Source organism: Stomoxys calcitrans, chromosome 2, assembly GCF_963082655.1.
Source record: "Stomoxys calcitrans chromosome 2, idStoCalc2.1, whole genome shotgun sequence".
NCBI lineage: Eukaryota > Metazoa > Arthropoda > Insecta > Diptera > Muscidae > Stomoxys > Stomoxys calcitrans.
Window position 1 is genome coordinate 161,772,268 of NC_081553.1, and position 22,702 is coordinate 161,794,969.

The following is a 22,702-nucleotide window of genomic DNA, read 5'->3' on the forward strand; positions in this document are numbered from 1 at the left end:
ATGTTCGTCTGATTTGCAACAATAATGCAATAAAATCGTCATTTGTTAACCGATTCTCTCGAAATTTAGTAGTGAATTTCATAGAAATCGGTTCAGATTTACATATAGCTCTCATTCATATATATATCACCGATTTTCACTCCTAGAGCCACTGCAAGCTCATTTATTGACCATTCTCCCCATAATTTTGTACAATGCTTTTCTCGCCGACTTCCGCAATATCGACAAAGTTTAGTCAAAATCGGTTCAGATTTAGATATAGCTCCCCGATTTTGAGACATATTGCAATAAAGTAATCATTTGTTGCCCGATTCTTCCGAAATTTGGCAGATAGGATTTTCTTATGATTGCTGGTGAATTTGATAGGAATCGGTTCAAATTTAGAAACAGCTACCATATATGTATATCGCAGCCAAATATATGTATCGCCCGATTTTCACTTCTCGAGACACTGCAAGCGCATTTATTGACCAATCTTGCCATAATTTTGTACAACGCTTACCACAATATCTAACAAGTTTGGTCAAAATAGGTTCAGATTTAAATGTGTCTCCCATATATATGTTCGTCAGATTTTGGGTTGTTTACAATAATGTTGTCATTAGTAAATTAATATTAATCCAGTAATCGGCTTGTTGTGCGGTCTAAATACGAAAAAGAAATCTCGAAAAAGAAAATTAGAGTTAGGAATTCCGTGCTGCTCACAAAATCCTTAATTGTTTTCCATACCACTCCCCTTAGTTGGTTCATGTCTGGTATTGTGTCCCCACATAAGTGCAAGTGTCTGTTAGCCGCGAAAGCCGGACAATGACATGCCCGACACATGCTGTCACTTGCCGCGCCGATTTTGCATAAGTGAGCTCGTAGTCCTATGTGTCCTGTTATGATACCGAAAGCTTAACTGATCTCTTGCTTCCTTCCTTTCAATAATAGCGTCGTTTTTCCACAATCCGGCTCTCCTCATAGAATTTCAGTCGACATAGCGACCGTTTCGCTGTTCCAAAGTATCATATGAGCGTTCGTAGGCTTCGTGTTAACCAAGTTTATTGACGGCAGTCATCTGGCCTTCACTGCCAAATCATCAGCTTTTCATTGCCCCTTACTCCGCTGGCCCGCCATTCTCGGAGAAGGCGGTTATCTCCTTCGAAGGAAATTTGCGGCTTGTAAGGGCTCAAGAAGTCAAATCGGGAGAGTGGTTTATATGGGAGCTATATCAGTTATAGACCGATTCGGACCGTAGTTGGTACGGTAGTTATAACAGAACAGCACATGACAAATTTCAGCCGAATCGGACAAAAATTGTGACTTTCAGGGGCTCAAGAAGTCAAATCGGGAGATCGGTGTAAATGGGAGCTATATCCAAATCTGAACTGATATGGCCAATTTGCAATCCCATTGCAACGATCTACATTGATAGTTGGTATCTGTGCAAAATTTCAAGCGGCTAGCTGTACGCGTTCGACCGCTATCGTGATTTCGACAGACGGACATGGCTAGATCAACAAAGAATGTCGAGATGATTCAGAATATATATATATACATTATGGGTTCGCAGATCAATATTTCGAGGTGTTACATACAGAATGACTACATTAATATACCCCCATTCTACGGTGGTGGGTATAAAAATTATAATTGCTTAAAATTTTCAGTTTGTTTACGTACAATTTTATGAAAATAGAATGGATTTAAAACAAATTGTCTAAACCTGGACATTTTCTGGGAAATCATAGAACCAATTAGGGACCAAATTAAAATATTAAAAAAATTTTAAGCTTTTTGAAATAAACAACAAAAATTAAAATTTCGGATAAAGACCCTATTGATAATGTTGAAAAAAATGCCAACGAAACGTCGAGCAACAATGAAATAAAATTAATTTTTTTAATTTTCATTAAAAAAGAATTCTGATAAAAATAACCCTAGAAAAAAATCTTAAATAAACAGTAAAATTGGTCAAATTTAAAAAAAAAACAAAAAATGGTCATCAAAATACTAAAGTTAATACGCTTATTTTTATACCCTCCACCATAGGATGGGGGTATACTAACTTCGTCATTCTGTTTGTAACTCCTAGCAAAATTCGTATAAGAACCCATAAAGTATATATATTATTGATCGACATGATATTTAAGTCGATCTAACCATGTCCGTCCATCCGTCTGTCTGTCGAAAGCACGGTAACTTTTGAAGGAGTAAAGCTAACTTGAGACCCTAGAGGGCGAAATTCTCATCCGATTTGTCTGAAATTTGGCATGACGTGTTTCGTTATGACTTCCAAAAACTGTGCTAATTATGGTGGAATCGGTCCATAACCTGATATTGCTGTCATATAAACCGATCTGGGGTCTTGAATTCTTAAGCCTCTAGAGGGCACATTTACTATCCGATTTAGCTGAAATTTAGCACGACATGTTCTGTTATTACTTCCAACAACTATGCTAAGTATGGTTTTAATCGCTTTATAACCTGATATAGCTGTAATACAAACCAATCTGGGATCTTGACTTCTAGAGCCTGTAGAGGGCTCAATTCTCATCCAATTTGGCTGAAATTTTTTACAATGGTATCAATAGCTTGATACAGCTTCCATATAAAATTATCTTCCGATTTTGCTTCTTGAGCCCCTACAAGGCGCAATTCTTATCCGAATGAACTGAAATATTACGCAATGACTTCTACAATGTTCAGCATTCAATTCATTTCTGGTCCGAATCGGATATTCAATCTGGTCCGAATATTGATATTGCTGCAATAGCATAACAGTATTCTTTGTTTGCCAAAAAAGAGAAATCGCGAATAGAACTCGACAAATGCGATCCATGGTGAAGGGTATATGAGATTCGGCCCGGCCGAACTTAGCAAGCTCTTATTTGTTTTTTTTGTTTTTGTAAAATAGTTGGATAGCCCATATCTAACTATAAAACTTAGATAAACATAAAGAAATGTATATTTTGTAGTTTTTTGAAAGATTAAGATCGGCCAATAATAGTGTTTTGGCAAGCAATACAAAGCTTCATTCACAGTTTATAGTCAAATGCCACTGCAACTTTGTCAGTTCAACAACGGCCACAATTTTCCATACAAAATGGAAGTATTTCTACCCGATGTCACAGTTGCAGAAGGATTTTGAAAATCCTTCGATTTTGAATCACAGTCAATATCATCCGATTTAGCCCATCTTCGAGCTGCCATATGGCCATGAACGAAAAAAACAAAAGAATTTGAGAAAAGTTTTAGCTCCATATCTCAGTTTTTAAAGACTGTTGAATGATTTCAACAAATGGACAGAGGTCATGGCTAGATAATGATAGATATTTACGACAACCAAGAATATCAGCACTGTTAGGATTCTGGAAGATTGAGATTAAAAACCGCAAAGAATTCGTGCGACGCCAAGTTGATTCTTGTGCGACTTTTATTTCATTACATTTCGTTGGCAATACTAAGCAGAAATGGTTCAGTGGTTTGTCTAACTTCTACACCATACGTATATTTGTGTCTATTACTTTTAATCTGCTTTAGAAGAAACATTTAAAATTGCAAAATTATAACACTACATTAACAATATTTGTTAATAATGGGTATTGGCGTTTTACGTATGACAATGAAATGCAATGCAAAACAAAAACATTTTGTCCACACCACCATGTGTTACTTTGACGGACACAATTTGTTGTACGCACTTTTGCAATCAGCTTTGGAAATAACAAAACCACAGCCACAGACCACAACTTGCTAAATTCAATAAAAAAATGGTCTTGCAAAAGCACAAAAGCATATAATATGTTTTTGATCCAATAATCGTTTATATTTTTTCATTTACCGGTGTATTTCGCAATATTTTGTTGGAAAATAATACCAGCTGCTTTTTTCCTATGTTTGGAAAACATGAATGAAAATGGAGTGTTATGATGTGATTTCATGTTATAGAGATGCAGCTATGTATTGTATGTAGCAATTTTGAACAAGTAAAAAGGCGTTAAGTTCGGCCGAGCCGAGCTTTTGATACCCACCAACTTTCGTCATAATCCGGTGAAAAATGCATTATTTATGCCCCCGTAGCAACTTTTTCGAAATATGGTCCGATTTGAACCAAATTCGACACGGATATTGAATTGTTAAATTTTGTAGAACAAAATATTGGTCTTTCTGGTAGCCATATCCAAACACAGACCGATCTGAACCATATATGACACGGATATCGAAAAGCCTAACATAAATCACTGTTTCAAATTGCGGCGAAATCGGACAAAAAATGTGCTTTTTATGGGTCCAAAACCTAAATCGAGAGATCGGTCTATATGGCAGCTATATCCAAAACTGGACCGGTCTGAGCCAAATTGAAGAAGGATGTCGGCTGGCCTAACACAACGCACTGTCCCAAATTTCGGCGAAATCGGATAATAAATGTGCCTTTTATGGGGCCAAGATTTTAAATCGATAGAACGGTTTATATGGCAGCTATATCAAAATCTGAACCGATCTGTGCAATATTGCAGAAGGTTGTCGAAGGGACTAACACAACTCACTTTTGCCAAATTTTGGCGAATCCGGAGAATAAATGTGGCGTTTATAGGGCCCAAGACCTTAAATCGACAGATCGGTCTATATGGCAGCTATATCCAAATCTGGTCCAAATTGAAGAAGGATGTCGAAGGTCCACACAACTCACTGGCCCGAATTTCAGCAAAATCGGATAATAAATGTGGCTTTTATAGGCCTAAGACCCTAAATAGGCGGATCGGTCTATATCAAGATATAGTCCGATGTAGCCCATCTTCGAACTTAATCTGCTTATGGACAAAAAAGAATCTGAGCAAAGTTTCATTTCAACATCTCTTTTTTTAAAGACTGTAGCTTGATTTCAGCAGACAGACGGACATGGCTAGATCGTCTTAGATTTTTACGCCGATCAAGAATATATATACTTTATGGGTTCTTAGACGAATATTTCGATGTGTTGGAAACGAAATGCCAAATTGAATATACCCCCATACTTCAGTGGTGGGTATAAAAAGATTTCTTAATTATAGTGAAATCAGTGAATTTATTCTCAATTCGCAGAGGCAAGTCTGACCGTTGTGAACCCCACAATTTTGCAAATTCCAATTACAGAAACATAAATAAAAGTTTCATTTCCAAAATTCTTGCGATTGTGGTGAAAGGAACAGGCCTGTTCCAGTTTTTAAAATCGGAAATGAATATTTCGATGTATTGAAAACGGAACAACAAAATGAATATACCTTCGTCGTATATAGATAAAGCAAATGCTTCAATTGTTGTTCAGAAGGGTTAGCTGATATTACAACCTTATTTTACTGCGTATAATTTTGCTCTCCAGTGGCTCTAGAAGTCATTTAAGTAGAAAGGTATTTGTGGGAGATATGTACTCAACTCCAACTCCATACCTACCATTAAAGTCCCGTATTGTCAGATTGTTCTAAATACTTGCTCCAAGGATTTGGAGGTGGTATGGCCCACTTAACCACTCAAATTGAAGTGAGATTTGTTCTCGGTAAAATATTTTATTGCAGTCCCATGTTCTCATGACCAATATATACATGCGTTGGTGGATGTCGGAGGTAGGGAGATTTGGCTCTCCCAAACACTGAAGGCTTTACAAATCATAATTCTCTTAAATCGGCTCACATGTTTGGAGATCAGTTATCTTTGAAAATTAAAAGAAGTAAAAATATGTCTTCGAACAATTAGTGACAAACAACAAGTCTTGGCAACTATAAAATTGGGTGGCAACATTGTCAGAAAAATTCTTTAAACGGGACACGTTTAGGGGTGTTGCTGGCATGTGCCCTATTGTATTAACCATATTGCCAACCATATCTAGCAGGCTGGCACACATGCATGCATTGTAGTCTGTCGCCGTTGAATTTCTGGGCACTATCAAAAGAAGTACTGCGCCTTGGCCGATGATCGCCATCGATGTTTCTGCAATTTAAACTTGCTCCACACTGTATTTATTGAGTCGTTCTGCCTCGTACTTGTCCGCGTTACTCCCACAGACTGGCTTGCCATGTGCCAACCAATCTTTTGAATACGTGTTTTTGTGTTTTGCAATTTTCCATTCTTTTCTTGTTGGCATTTTGCACACTTCATGCCCAATGTTTGGCTTCGAGCTTTATTTTTCTTCCCAAATCATGGCTGTCTCTCTGACTACTTCCCTGTCCATGTTGTGTTGCCGGCACGACAAGATTCACAGGGGCCCAACTACAGTCAAACACGTGATTGTAAAACCATTGTATATATTTATGTGTGTGTATATGTGTGCATACAATCATAAATATGTATAGATATTTATTTGGGAATGTGTGCTAGCCAAAGCCGGTTGCTGAAAATTTGCAAATTACAATTTACATCTGATTGTCCAGAATCAAATGGCACCAATTCGACGCTTGCACATAAATATGTAGCGCAAATTGCCAACATGACTTTTGGGCTCTGACTCTTTGGCTGCTGTCTATGCTGTGCTTCGCTGCCGCTGTCTTTGTTGCTAAAATATTTTATTTTTGATGGTAGTTCGTTCGATTGTTATCTAAAGTTGTTGTCTATGTGGTTCGTAGATTTCTTGGTACAGTAGCTGCTCTGGATGGTTGGTTGAATTTTCGGATGACCATATTTCGCAAAAAACCATTACAAAAATGGACCAAATTGAGTTAACATTTGAAGTCTAATGGCATGTAAGCAAGTGTGCACATATTCATATTAAATAACCAGTATGGAAAGACAAAACTCGAGCTGTGCCGACTAAATAATACCCTACATCTACCCCTTAAGTACCAATTTTGATGGACCTCTGCGGAGGTTTTCAGATGGGTTATAGTATCCGCATAAAATTTAGAGCTAATATGTTCAAAGTGTAATAACTACGGCTCTATTAGTGCAAATAAGGTCATGTATATATGTATATATGGAAGTTAAAAATCAATCTGAACCGATTTTTATAAAATTTAACGAAAATATCAACAGTTATTAGAGAAATATATATGCCAATTTTCATGAAAATCGGTTGCCTAATGACAACATTATTGCAAATTACTCAAAATCGGACAAACATATATATGGGAGCTGTACCTAAATCTAAACCAATTGCGACTAAACGTCTTAGATATTGTGGTAGTTGTCTAGGAAAGCGTTGTGCAAAATTTTGGTAAGATTGGTCAATTGGTCCAGAAATGAAAATCGGACGATTTTTAAACTCAACATTAATAAGAAAGTCCCTCATGTCAAACTTTGAGAGAAATCCAAATCGGAAGAATAAATGGGAGCTATATCCAAATCTGAACCGGTTTTTTCCAATTTCAATAGACCTAATCTCTTGGCTAAAAAATGCCTATGCCAAATTTAAAGGTGATTGAATTAAAATTGCGACTTGTTCATTGTTCATGGACAGGCGGACATAGTTAAATCGAATCAGAAAGTGTTTCTGAGTCGATTGGTATACTTATCAGCTCTCTTCCTTCTGCGTGTTGCAAACATATGGACTAAGTTATAATACCATGTACCACAATAGCGGTGTAGCATATAAAATATCTTCGTTCTGGACACGATATCAACTATTTTAAGAGAACATATGAAAAGGGGTTACAACTTTTCAAATGTAGCGATTCAGTCACACTATATATTTTTTAGTCTCTACACCTAAGCCCCTACCATAGCGCAGAGGTTAGCAAGTACGCCTATGACACTGAACCCCTGAGAAGATCGTCAAATCGAGAGATGCATAAAAATGGGAACTATATCCAAATATGAAAGTTGTATTAGGTTTTGAATTGGCACGTAGGTTGGAGGTCATAGAAGAAGCCACTGTGCAAAATTTCATCCAAGTCGGATAAGAGTTATGCCTTGAGATGCTCAAGAAATAAAATCGGTAGATTGGTTGATATGGGAGCTATATCAGGTTTTTACCCGTCTCAGACCATACTTAGCACAATTGTTGGAAGTCATAACAATTGTTGGAAGTCTAAAGACTAATGAAGTCAAGATCCGAGATCGGTTTATATGGCAACTATTTCAAAAAATTTACAGATTTGGTCCATTTACAATCACAACCGACCACTACACTAATAGGAAGTATTTTTATATTCTACACCACTACTGTTTTATAGGGTATTATAACTTAGTGCATTTGTTTGTAACACCCAAAAGGAAGAGAAGTAGACCCATTGATAAGCATACCGATCGACTCAGAATCACGTTCTGATTCCATTTAGCTATGTCCGTCTGTCTGTCTGTCCGTCCATGTTAATTTGTGTACAAACTACCGATCGTCTTCAAATTTGGTATTTTTCGGCCTAAAGACGAAACCCATTGAAATTGGAAAAAATCGGTTCAGATTTGGATATAGCTTTGATATATATGTTCAACCAATTTGCAGTAATAATTAAGACTCGGTTTTTCCGTAGCCAGGATCCAACGGATATTTTGATTCTTTTGCATTTTCCATACCGTATTCCTTCAACTTTCACAGTAAGTTCTTACTTTTTGCGAACTTCTAAAGCTGTCACGAGCGTATCGAATGATGGTGGTAAGCTACTCAGTAGCATTGCTACTAGCCATCTTTCTGAAAAATTTTCACCGACAGCTTCCAGTTTTTCAAACAATAGCTTCATTTCCTTTATATGCTCATTTATATCACCATCCATTGAATATTTTAAATTGCAAATTTGTCTCATAATACGAACGCTACTTCCGAGCGTGTCCTTTTCATGGTGAGAACGCAATATTCCCCAGGATTCGTTGGCTATTCCAGCCTTTTTAATGAGCATAAGTTGACTATCTTCCACGGATAAACCAATGATGACCGTGGCTTCCTCATTCTTTTTCTTCCAAATTTCGTCTGGTTCGCTTGGGACCGGATTTGCTACGAATTCCCACAAACCTTCCTTACGTAGAATCAACTCCAACTTAATTTTCCACAAATGGTAGTTGTCCTCGTTTAATTTCGCGAAAGATGTTCTTAAATACTCCATAGCGCTGGACCCAAAACCTATTGGAAATGCTTCTATTTATGTGGAATTGAGTTAATAAGAACACACACGAATTGAATGATACAAAGGTTTATTTGAGAATGAAAAAATATTCTTTAGAATTGACAGCATGTATAATATATTGTTATTTTAGTTAATTATTCAAAGTCGATTGATACTCCAACAATAATGCAATAAAATGTAATGCATTTGTTAACCGATACTCTCGAAATTTGACAGCAAGGCTTTTCTTATAATTCTCGATATTACTGATAATTTTCATAGAAATCGGTTAAGGTTTAGATGTAGATCTCATTTGCAAGCGTATTTATTGACCAATCTTCACAAAATTTGTACAACGATACAGCGAACGTAGATGTAGCCCCCTTTAGTTTGTAAGGGTAGGAGTAGGGCATTATAAATCGGAACCGCCCGACTTTTGCCTTTCCTAACTGGTTTGCAATACTTCAAGAGCCCAGATTTACTCCTTCATGTTTTCGATTGACAGACAAACGTGGCTAAATCGTCTCAAAATGTTAAGACGATCAAGAATATAATACTTTATTGGGCCACAGATCAATATTTCACCTACCAACCATATATTTACACCAATCACGACAATATGGGACTCAAAAGAAAGGTATTTAGGATAGGAAAACGTATCGGACATCCAATAGTCGGACCAAGTGCTAGGGGGACCACCCCAAGCCCCAAAATACCCCTAAATCGGACATATTTACCGACCATGGCAATATGGTATCTGATATCAACATTAGGGACCAACTGTCTAGCGGACGTCCCACCACCATAACAACCTCCAAATAGGACATATTTGCTCACCAAGACAATTTGGGTCTTAAAGAGAGTGGGACTAAATATTTATAGTTTTTAGGGCCAATACCCCAAACCGGACATATTTGCTGACTTTTGCAATAAGGAGTTTAAATGAGATTAGAAAACGAATTTGATGTCCAATTTTGAGGGCAATGGTAATATGGGTTTCAAATAAATGATATATGAGAATAGAGCACATTGCTGATATATTTTCCGGGTTTAGTGTTTGGGGGACCACCCCAATCCCCTAAACACCCCTAATAGGGCATATATACCATGTCAATGTAGAGCTTAAGTGAAAGGAATTGGGGGGTAGAGCAAGAATTGATTCCCATTTTCGGGACCAATTTTCTGGGTGTCTACCCCTTTCCCAAAATACCCCACAAACAGCAATATTTTACTGACCATCGCCATATGGGGCTCAAATGAAAGGTATTTGGGAGTAGAATACGTATTTGATATCCAAATTTAGGACCATGTATTTAGGGCATCACCCCTTTTCCAAAACACCCCCAAAGTAAAAAAAATTTTCAACCACGCCAATATGTGGCTCAAATAAAAGGTAGTCGAGATTAGAGAACGAATTTGATAACCTATTTTGGGGCCATGTGTTTGGAAGACGCCTCATCCTGTACACTCCTTTTAAGCCAATGGCAATATGGGGTTTAAATAAATGGCATTTGTGAGAAGAGCACGATGCTGTTATTTTTTCAGGGCCAAGTATCCCTCGAAAATACCACTTCATCAGAAATCATGAGAATATCGGGCTGAAATGAAGTATTTTAAGAATACTTTTATTTTTATTTTTTAATGGAAGAACATCCAAACTTAAATTCGTAGACCAATAAAGATCATATGGGATTCAGATAAAGGCACTTATATTGTTACTCTTAGTCAAGTTAGCATGGTATTTCACTAAAAAATCTGCGAAAATAAATATTCAAAGGAAACTTTTGTTCCATATAAAGTAAAAGAAGGCGCAGCGGAGCGGGCCCGGGTCAGCCAGTTATTTCGTTTCGTTGTCGCTTCGACGCATTGTATTTTCTATTGTAAATTGTTAAATAGGTAAACAAATTTTCATGCTACTCAAAACAAAATGAGAACGGGAAAAAATTATTCTTCAGCTGAAACTTTTGATTTGTAAAATTGACACCAACTACCATTTGCGTCCATTTTTTAAACCTTTTGCTTTTTCCATTTCTCTTTAAGGTCTATGCCAGTTTTGGATCCAATCTACCCAAGAATTATGCTTACAGAACAAACCTTGAGGTTATAAATACTAGCCGACTTTACTACTTGATATTGCAACGATTTGGAATATATAGGTTACCCCACATATCATGGCCAGCATATAAATATGTTTTCACCGATTCACCGGACTGGTTAGTAAGTGTAACAAACTAGTTACAATTAAATGGAAGTAGCAAAAGATTCATGGGGGTGAATAAAATAATTCGAATCGTTTGAATTTGACACTTGTTTTAAATCCACTTCTTCTATGCATTCAAAACTGCTTTCCATCATATAAAACCGGATGAAAGCCTTTTGTCAAAGTTTGCAGTTAATAAAATTGATATCTGACGTATCGATGGTAGTTAATTGCGTGTTTTTTTTTTTCTCTTTTGGGAAATTGAGTTTTCTCTTGCAAACTAAGACTGTCCGATCCATTCATCATATTCAAGTGAAAAAGTTGCCCATTCAGTGTTTTGCAAGGGTTAACGAGTTTAACCTAAAAAGGTTTTTTAGATTTGTTGAAGGTCAACCCATAGTTTGTTTCATATTGACTTTCGTCTGACATCGTTCCCAAACGACCCGTAATAGTTAGGGGGGTAGTCCAAAAATAACCATAGCATTAATCAAATCTGACCACTCTATTCCTTGCGGAAGGCCTTTTAGGATTTTCCATTGTGTATGACTATTATTCATGCGGAAATTTCAATTGGTTGTGAGCTTAAAACGTTTTGAAAAAATAAATCCTTTCCAATCACGTTTGCACCGTAGATATGAATCCTTCGTAGAGATGGTGAAAAAACATTAACAATACACAGAGGGACCGAACTACAAAGAAAGCAATTCAGCTGCATTCAAGGGAAACCTTTTTCACATTTCACCGAATTCGAGCCTCTAAGGTATGAGACAAAAAGGAGTACAAAAGAACTCCTAAATTATTACTTAGGACATATTTTGTTATGAACATAACATAAAAGTAGCGTTCGCCAAGTAAATGGCCCAAAATATTAGCAGAATATTTTCAACTTGGTTGCTATTAGTCCCTACCAAACAAAAAGGTTTAATTCTATGAAATCAAGGAATAAAAACAACTCACAAAGCACATTTAATTCCGTTTGTATTCATGTTGTGGCACAAATACGAAAAAAAAGATTCTGTTTCTCTAAAAAGAAGAAACTGAATAAAATAAAAGTTAATTTGAGTATATTTCCGAGGGATTCAATGAAGTAAGGCATTGGGCATTGAGTAGAACGATAACAACAATATTTGTTTCCATCGGCGATATGCACAATTTACAATGAAGTCTTTAGTTGAGCAATAATTATACAGTAATTATGATATATTAGGCTTACAGCAAACTTTTTACTAACGGAAAACAGAATAATACGTATGTTTTAGGTAAAACTTACTGTAGTCCCTTTTTGTTGTCTTAACAAACATTTCTGCTGTTTTGACTAACAAATTGCTCTGAATAGAGATATTAGGAAATAATCATAGAATATGACTGCGAGTAAAAATATGTGGCATCCCAATTCGATATCGACTCAATAAATTATATAAAGTATTTATCATTGTCCATTTTTAATTTCCCCTGCCTCTGTTCCTTAGTGGGTAGTTTTTGGAAAAATTTTTTGTTCTTAAACATGCAACAGTCCTTAAGTCCTATTAAGCAGATTGCCACTTTGTGCCTTATTTATTACTGCATTGTTTCTTTTATTTTTTAGGAATTTTTGCCTATTTGAACTACTTGACTCCCAAGTCCCGCTCTGAGGTTTTGGAATTATTGGTCAATGGTCTTAAACGTTTGGAATACCGTGGTTATGACTCCACAGGCGTTGCTATCGATGGGCCCAACACCAAGGACATTGTTATGGTGAAAAGTGTTGGCAAAGTCAAAGTTCTGGAGGATTCCATTGCAAAGAGTAAGTTTTATTCATCTTTGGTATGATGACATTTTTTAACCTTCCTTAATTTAGATTTTAGCGGCAAAGAATATGACGAACCCATAAATATTCACGTTGGCATTTCTCATACTCGTTGGGCAACTCATGGCGTTCCTTGTGAAAAAAATTCTCATCCCCAGCGTTCAGATTTTGACAACAGTTTCGTTGTGGTGCACAATGGCATTGTTACCAACTACAAAGATGTCAAAACTTATTTGGAAAAAAGAGGCTACGAATTTGAATCGGATACAGATACGGAAGTTATTGCCAAATTGGTTCATCATTTGTGGAAGAAACATCCCGGATATTCATTCAGAGAATTAGTTGAACAGGCTATTCAACAATTTGTAAGTTAACTAAACAAAAATTAACTGCCGTATTCACAAAACTTAATGTAGCTTTGAAAAAGATTTATTTCACAGATTTCCTTTATTGAACTATCAAAAACACCTATTATAAGGATTCATTAAGTTTTGTGAATAAGGCCATAAGTATTTCATATGTAAATCTATAAAATGAAAGCGTTTAAAAGTTAACAAGTAAAAGCGTGCTAAGTTCGGCCGGGCCGAATCTTATATACCCTCCACCATGGATCGCATTTGTCGAGTTCTTTTCCCGGCATCTCTGCTTAGGCAAAAAAGGATATAAGAAAAGAGTTGCTCTGCTATTAAAACGATATCAAGATATGGTCCGGTTCGGACCACAATTAAATTATATGTTGGAGACCTGTGTAAAATTTCAGCCAATTCGTATAAGAATTGCGCTCATTGGGGCTCACGAAGTAAAATAGAGAGAACGATTTATATGGAATCTGTATCGGGCTATAGACCGATTCAGACCATAATAAACACGTTTGTTGATGGTCATGAGAGGATCCATCGTACAAAATTTCAGGCATATCGGATAATAATTGCGACCTCTAGGGGTCAAGAAGTCAAGATCCCAGATCGGTTTATATGGCAGCTATATCAGGTTATGAACCGATTTGAACCTTATTTGACACAGTTGTTGAAAGTAAAAATAAAATACGTCATGCAAAATTTCAGCTAAATCGGATAGGAATTGCGCCCTCTAGAGGGTCAAGAAGTCAAGACCCAAGATCGGTTTATATGGTAGCTATATCAGGTTATGAACCGATTTGAACCATACTTAGCACTGTTGTTGGATGCAATAAGAAAACTCGTCGTGCAAAATTTCATTTCAATCGGATAAGAATTGCGCACTCTAGAGGCTCAAGAAGTCAAGACCCAAGATCGGTTTATATGGCAGCTATATCAGGTTATGGGCCGATTTGAACCATATTTGGCACAGATGTTGGATGTCATAACAAAACACGTCGTGCAAAATTTCATTCTGATCGGATAAGAATTGCGCACGCTAGAGGCTCAAGAAGTCAAGACCCAAGATCGGTTTATATGGCAGCTATATCAGGTTATGAACCGATTTAAACCATACTTGGCACAGTTGTTGGATATCATAGCAAAACACGTCATGCAAAATTTCATTCCAATCGGATAAGAATTGCGCACTCTAAAGGCTCAAGAAGTCAAGACCCAAGATCGGTTTATATGGCAGCTATATCAAAACATGGACCGATATGGCCCATTTACAATACCAACCGACCTACACTAATAAGAAGTATTTTTGCAAAATTTCAAGCGGCTAGCTTTACTCCTTCGGAAGTTAGCGTGCTTTCGACAGACAGACGGACGGACGGACGGACGGACATGGCTAGATCGACATAAAATGTCACGACGATCAGGAATATATATACTTTATGGGGTCTCAGACTAATATTTCGAGTAGTTACAAACAGAATGACGAAATAAGTATACCCCCCATCTTATGGTGGAGCGTATAAAAATCGTTATTTTAAATCTAATTTTTCGTACTTTTCATTGAAGGACATCATCAAGGATGCTACATAAAAAAAAAATCCAGTTTTTCGAAGAAAGATTTTCAAATATCTCAAACTCATTACAACGTTAAAAACCAAAAGAGGACTTTATTTTATTTCTGTATAGATTGTCGTTTTAAACTTGCTAAACTAGATTGCCAAAACAATCTTGCTTTATATTGTATTACATTAGGATATATTGCTTTAGACAACTCTCTTTGAGTTCTTTGCATACATTTGTCATTTATAATTTTTTTAATATGTACTTTGCCAGTTGTTTATATGAAAATACGAAGAGAGTCCCAACGCTAAGGTATTAACAATTTTCAATTAAATTGTAAATCAAATTAAATCAATTAAATACAAAATCAGTTTTAATTTATTAAAACAATATATATAAATATTATGAGGTTAAAAATATTTTTGACAAAATAATTCTTTAAAAAATGAACTAAAACTCATCTGTTGTGGAAGGGCTGAACATACGGCTTGCCATCTCACAATGAAATTTAAATTGCTCTCATTTTTTAGCAGCAAGGTATTAACCTTTCAGCAATGTCACTTTACCCTATTTGAACACAATTTTGAACACAAAAATGAAAAACAACGTGAACTTACACCTTGTCTTTTACATTTGATTGAACAAAAAGAACAATGTCCTATATCAACGACATTAAAAGTGCACACAGCAATACATGTATATATAAACTAAAGACCAATCGTGCATGGTAATACTTACGTTAAATATAAGGACTCTATTCACTCAAGAATCATAAAACTCATCATATATAATATGTACTGGATGCAGATTTTCAACCAATAACATTGCTCATTCGAAATCCTTTCATTATATTGTTTCTAGTGTGAGCATTGCTACTGGCCAAAATTTCATAACAGCGCTGTTTTTACATATAGAGAATATCGCTCTAAGATTTCCAATTATGTCATATTTTGACGAATTGTTTAAACCCACTTGGTTGGAATGTTGTCGCTCCATATGCAACAAAATGAAATTTGGTTATCGGTAAAATAGCTGGCTTAAAAGCACCCCAGGTTGCAGCCATAGGCCTGAGTTCATATCCTGCTGACTAACCCGTTCGCATTAGTTGCAGCCGCAAGCGAGTACGGAATTGAGTTTCCCAAAGTCAATCTTATTACACCCCACTCATCGGTGGGGGGGCGCAATTCTCATCCGCTTTGGCACAAATTTTGTACAACGGATACTCTCATGACCTTCACCATACGTGTCTAATATGGTCTGAATCGATCAATAGCTTGATACAGCTCCCATATAAACCGAACTCCCGATTTTGCTTCTTGAAATGGACTGAAATATTACACAATGACTTCTGCAATGTTCAGCATTCAATTCATTTATGGTCCGAATCAGACTATAACTTGATATATCTCAACTTACATAACAGTTATTATTCATTATTCTTTGTTTGCCTTAAAAGGGATACCGCGCAAAGAACTCGACAAATGTGATCCATGGTGGAGGGTGGTGGTGGATGACGGAAAGGAGCCCTAAGCACACTTTTAATACAAACGACAACCGTGGTAAAGAACTAAAAACAAGTAAAAAGGCGTTAAGTTCGGCTGGGCCGAACTTTGGATACCCATGTATTTATGCAAACGACCTTTCGTCATAATCCGATGAAAAATGCATAATTTATGCCCCCATAGCAGCTATATCGAAATATAGTCCGATTTGGACCAAATTCGACACGGACATTGAGTGGTCTAATACGTATAAGTCATTATTCAATTGAGAAGAACAAAATATTGGTCTTTTTGGTATCCATAATAAATGTGCCTAAAATAAATGTGCCTTTTAAGGGGCCAAGACTTTAAAACGAGAGATCGGTCTATGTGGCAGATATATCCAAATCTGAACCGATCTGGGCCAAATTTAAGAGGGATGTCGAAGGGTCTAACACAATTCACTGTTCCTAACTTCGGCGAAATCGGATTACAAATGTGGGTTTTATGGGCCTAAAACCCTAAATCGGCTGATCGGTCTATATGGGGGCTTAATCAAGATATATTCCGATAAAGCCCCTCTTCGAACTTAACCTGCTTATGGACAAAGAAAGAATCTGTGTCAAGTTTCAGGTCAATATCTCTATTTCTAAAGACTGTAGCGTGATTTCAACAGACTCGAAGAACAGGATATTAGAGAACATCTGAAGAGTGTGTCCCGCACTGACAATCAGGAAGAGTTCCACTTTAAGTTCTTATATCTTGTCTGAATTAGCGGATAGCAATATTCGCAAATCATTGGCTTTTATAAAGCTATCTGGATAGTTTTTTCGATTTCGGTACGATTTAGATTTGTGCTTCTGGATATTCAAGTACAACGATATACTATTTAAATTTCTGCAAAAGCTGATTCACGTATTAGAGATACAAAAATTATCGAATACATTCACTGCATTTGCGAGTCGGGTGACGGTCATAGAAAGATTCATTTTCAAAGCACAATGGCCAACAAATCTTGGCAATGGAATTAAGATGTTATGAGGCAACTGATTTACTATGCCGTAATGACATGGAAATGGCATGAAAGTATGCTTGAAAGGCCTTGTCTAAGGACCCAAGTGAGTTTCATGTGAGCCCACCGCCAATTTCAAAACTTATTACTCCCTCGATTTGACTTTTGAGCCCCTAGACGCCTAAATTACATATTTCACTTGTTCGCTTCATTGCGAATTTATAAACAAATTTTAATTCGGTGAGGCATTCAGAATACTGGACGGTTGCACTTCAATCGACATCTTGCCATATTCATTGTTAAACCATAGTGTTATGAATCATCCTTCAAATCTTCTTCTTGTATTGAATGAGTGGTTGATGCATGGCAGCAGATTGTCATCTTTAAATTTTTTATAAATGGTTTTGGATCACATTTGGGATGTATTTGTAGTGTTTTGATCATGATGTGCAAAAGAATTAATTATTTAACTTTGTGTGGAGATATTTTGAAAATAATTGTGTGTTGTGAAGGTTGAATTATTCATCATAAATATTTTTTTTAGTCTGCCTTGTGATTTTTGCAGTATAAAACAAGTAAAAGCGTGCTAAGTTCGGCCGGGCCGAATCTTATATACCTCCACCATGGATCGCATTTGTCGAGTTCTTTTCCCAGCATCTCTTCTTAGGCAAAACAGGGAATAAGAAAAGATTTGCTCTGCTATTAGATCGATATCAAGATATGGTCCGGTTTGGACCACAATTAAATTATATGTTGGAGACCTGTGTTAAATGTTAGCCAATTCGAATAAGAATTGCGCCCTTTGGGGGCTCAAGAAGTAAAATAGAGAGAACGATTTTTATGGGAGCCGTATAGGGCTATGGACCGATTCAGACCATAATAAACACGTATGTTGATGGTCATAAGAGGATCCGTCGTACAAAATTTCAGGCTAATCGGATAATAATTGCGACCTCTAGAGGCTCAAGAAGTCAAGATCCCAGATCGGTTTATATGGCAGCTATATCAGCCAGATCGGTTTATATGGCAGCTATATCAGGTAATGGACCGATTTGAAACTATTCTTAACACAGTTGTTGGATATCATAACAAAACACGTCGTGCCAAAATTCATTCAAATCGGATAAGAATTGCGCCCTCTTGAGGCTCAAGAAGTCAAGACCCAAGATCGGTTTATATGACAGCTATATCAAAACAGGGACCGATATGGCCCATTTACAATTCCAACCGACCTACACTAATAAGAAGTATTTGTGCAAAATTTCAAGCGGCTTTCTTTACTCCTTCGGAAGTTAGCGTGCTTTCGATAGACTGACGGACGGACATGGCTAGATCGACATAAAATGTCACGACGATCAAGAATATATATACTTTATGGGGTCTCAGACGAATACTTCGAGTAGTTACAAACAGAATGACGAAATCCTATGGTGGAGGGTATAACAATATGAAACGTTTCAATATGCAGTGATTACGTGGCGAATAAGAGGCGTTCTCTGGGAAAAGGCACTTAAAACACAAATAATCATTTCTTTTGGCAGTTGCATATTTTTAAGTAAAAGCTTGATGTTAGGTCCGTGTAATACAGGCTTGCTACACTGTCACCATTCAAACTTTTTAGGCAAAAAAGGATATAAGAAAAGAGTTGCTCTGCTATTAAAACGATATCAAGATATGGTGAGGTTCGGACCACAATTAAATTATATGTTGGAGACCTGTGTAAAATTGAGCATCCCAATGCAAAATTTCGTGAGAATCTGTAATCTGGACGTATATTGAGAAAAGTGGGCTGAACTGTGATTTTCAATTGTGAATTGTGCTGAGTCATATAGAAAAGGCTCTGGGTTAAACAAGTTTCTTGACGTCAAACCTCTGGCCTTCAATGCCAAATTGTCCGCTCTTTGTTCCCCCTTACTAAGCTATGGCCCGGCAGGATGCGGATTTTGTCATCTTCAGAGAAGGCGTTAATCTTGTTAGTACACTCCTAGACTGTTTGTGACTTTACCGTCCTGTTCATTATTGCAACACATCGAAATATCCAGACCTTATAAATTATATATATTCTTGATCAGCATAAAAATCTAAGACGATAGCCATGTCCGTCCGTCTCTCTGTTGAAATCACGCTACAGTCTTTAAAACCAGAGATATTGAGTTGAAACATTGCACAGATTCTTTTTTTTTTTTGTCCATAAGCAGGTTAAGTTCGATGATGGGCTATATCGGACTATGTCTTGATATAGCCCCCATATAGACCGATCCGCCGAATTAGGGTCTTAGGCCCATAAAAGCCACATTTATTATCCGATTTTGCTGAAATTTGGGACAGTGAGTTGTCTTAGACCCTTCGACATCTCCTTTCAATATGGCTCATATCGGTCCCGATTTGGACATAGCTGCCATATAGACCGATCTCTCAATTTAAGGTCTTGCGCCTATAAAAGGCGCAGTCATTGTCCGATTTTGCCAACATTTGGGACGGTGAGTTGTGTTATGCCCTTCGACATCCTTTTTCAATTTGGCTCAGATCGGTCTAGATTTGGATATAGCTGCCACATAGACCGATCCCTCGATTAAAGTTGTTGGGCCCATTAAAGGCGCATTTATTGTCCGACTTTGCCGAAATTTGGAACAGTGAGTTGTGTTAGGCACTTCGACATCGTTCTTTAATAAGGCCCATATCGGTCTAGATTTGAATATAGCTGCCATATAGACTGATCTCTCGATTCAAGGTTTTGGACCCATAACAGGGCATTTATTGTCCGATTTCGCCGAAACTTGGGACAGCTGCCATGTAGACCGATATCTCGATTAAAAGTCTTGGCCCCATAAAAAGGGGCATTTATAATCCGATTTCACTGAAATTTGACACAGTGACTTATGTTAGGCTTTTTGACATCCGCGTCTTTTTGGTTCCGATCAGTTTATTTTTAGATATAGCTACTAAAAAGACCAATATTTTGTTATACACAACTGAACAATGACTTGTACTTATTATAATCGGAACATATTTCGATATAACTGCTATTGGACATAAGGTATGCAATTTTCACCGGATTTCGATGAAAGGTGGTTTACATATATACCCGAGTTGGTGAGTATCCAAAGTTCGGCCCGGCCGAACTTAACGCCTTTTTACTTGTTTTAATTGAGCCGAAAATTTTTGAATTACGCATTGGTCTTATACCCTATACGCATTCTTTTAAAAGGCTGTGTTTTATTTTAGTACTTTTTAGCGCAAATCGCGATTAATTGGTTATTATTATCTGCATTTAGAAAAATGTACTCTAAATATCTGCAAATAATATAATAATATATAATATATAATAATGCTTATCATTCTCTCTTTTGCCCTTTATGCTATTCCAGGAAGGAGCTTTTGCCATTGCCATGAAATCAAAATACTTCCCCGGAGAGTGTGTTGCCTCCAGACGTGGCTCGCCATTATTGGTGGGCATCAAAACCAAAACTCGTTTGGCCACCGATCATATACCCATCCTCTATAGCAAAGGTAAGATTATCCGCTTGTTTGCATCCTGATCCATAATCGTGCAGTGTTCAGTGTTTGTTTCCCGTAATAACCAAAACCTACGTGGCATAGTGTGGATGGATGTGAATTGTACTCTAACTTTGAATTCATGTACCTCGACTTCCTGTGTCCTATCTATGTTTTTTTAATAAGTCAAATGTTCTTCTTTTCTTTTCTCTTCCTATACTGTCCTCGGGTGTTTTGTGTATGTGTATTGTGTGTGTGTGTGCGTGCGTGTGTGTTTGTGTGGGCGCGGGTGTTCGCCTGTTGTATGCGGTTTTTCTATTATGTTTACCACTCCCCAAATACGCACCCAATCATCTGTGTTGAATTCATCCGGAATTGATTGCGTTGTTCACACTTACTATCGCCGTTGCCTTTCGATTTTTGCGTTTGGCAATGTGTGTGTGTATGTGCTGGAATGTCGATTATTGGGCACTTCTTGAACCACCGCAAAATATATAAACCCCCCAAACGAACGGCTCTTCGTCGGAACTGCTCATGGCGGTAACAACGCACACCGTGTCTATCAACACTCCGACTACTGCTACTCACTATCACACGACCACTATCTCTATGCCAAACTACTCTCCCTACCATACCACTACCGCTACTACTACTTCTGTACCGTTCTCTTCTAATCTATCCGAACGCGATGTTTATAGACGATAAGAAGCAACAAAGTGAACAAGGTAGTTGCCATATTATAATGTTTCTTAACTGCTTGGGCATTTGACATACTATGCTGTTTTGCGAAAGGGGCGGAAATGCCATTTTTTCTCTTAGCCGGAAATGAAATATATATGACTAACATAAGGGTAATGGTGAAGGTGTCTACTAACACATCTGCAAAATGTTATGCGAAAACATACATCTCACACATACGCATAGTACACACATAGTTTGTGGTCGCGTGAGTTTGGGGTGTCTGTGAGTATGCAAAATATTATTATTATTAAGTACTCAATTTATTTTTTGCTGCTGTACAGGGCTTTTTGGTTCCTTTGTTATGCTATTCTTTTCTCCATGGCTCCATGGCTCGCCTCTCTCTCTCTCTCCCCGACTTGCTGTAAATAGTTTATTTATGAGTTTTCTCCCCAGCCATTTGTAACAATGAATGAACTTTCTAAATATTTACTTTTGTTATTTTCTTTCTCTTCCTTGGGTTCCTTAAAAAAACACATACGTATGTCTTTATATGTGTATAAATATGGTTGTGTGCGTGTGCTTGTACGTGATTCTTTATCAAATATAAATTACAAACCACAACAACAACAACAACAAAATAAACCTACAATAACTTATATCGCATTACAAAACAAAACAAACCGAAATGAACAAATCGAAATATTAACTCATCCAAAGAAACCGAAACTGGCAAACCACAAGGTAAACAAAACAAACCAATCTAGCATACAAACCTATTCACTAAGCATAAAATCCCTTAAAGCGTATCCACCGCCATCATACGCAACTGGGGCTAGATATGGGCAAATGTAAATTTAATGCCAAAATCAATACCGGTTGTGGTCAGTAAATAAACTTCACACCTTTTACACATCAAAGGCTTGCATACTTTCTCATTAAATCTCTCGCCCGCCGCTCCCCCTCTCCATTGCTCTTTTTGTCTATCTCTTTGGAGTACACCCTTTGAATCCCCTTTGCTAAATGATCTCAACCCCTCTATAAATCATTGTTTTAAACTTATATTTCATTCAATCCATTCATAAACAATAACTCGCATCCGTTTACATGTGTGCAAGGATACACACAGAAGGTATATAGTACT

General features: G+C 37.1%; 1 protein-coding gene across 11 annotated transcripts in view; it reads left to right on the forward strand.

Annotated features, from left to right (window-relative positions):
* The window catches only part of LOC106089583 (glutamine--fructose-6-phosphate aminotransferase [isomerizing] 2), a 626,017-nt gene that overhangs the window by 563,632 nt on the left and 39,683 nt on the right, over positions 1–22,702 (forward strand). For 3 of the 11 annotated variants that reach the window (XM_059362834.1, XM_059362832.1, XM_013255466.2), the window contains exons 3-7: positions 12,776–12,973; positions 13,028–13,341; positions 20,754–20,895; positions 21,579–21,605; positions 22,279–22,302. In XM_059362834.1, coding sequence (XP_059218817.1) covers positions 12,776–12,973; positions 13,028–13,341; positions 20,754–20,895; positions 21,579–21,605; positions 22,279–22,302 — 705 coding nt within the window. Of the gene's footprint in view, positions 1–11,068; positions 11,204–12,775; positions 12,974–13,027; positions 13,342–20,753; positions 20,896–21,578; positions 21,606–22,278; positions 22,303–22,702 lie in introns of those variants that run through there. The other 8 variants (XM_013255465.2, XM_013255470.2, XM_013255467.2 and 5 more) reach the window with 5 other exon arrangements.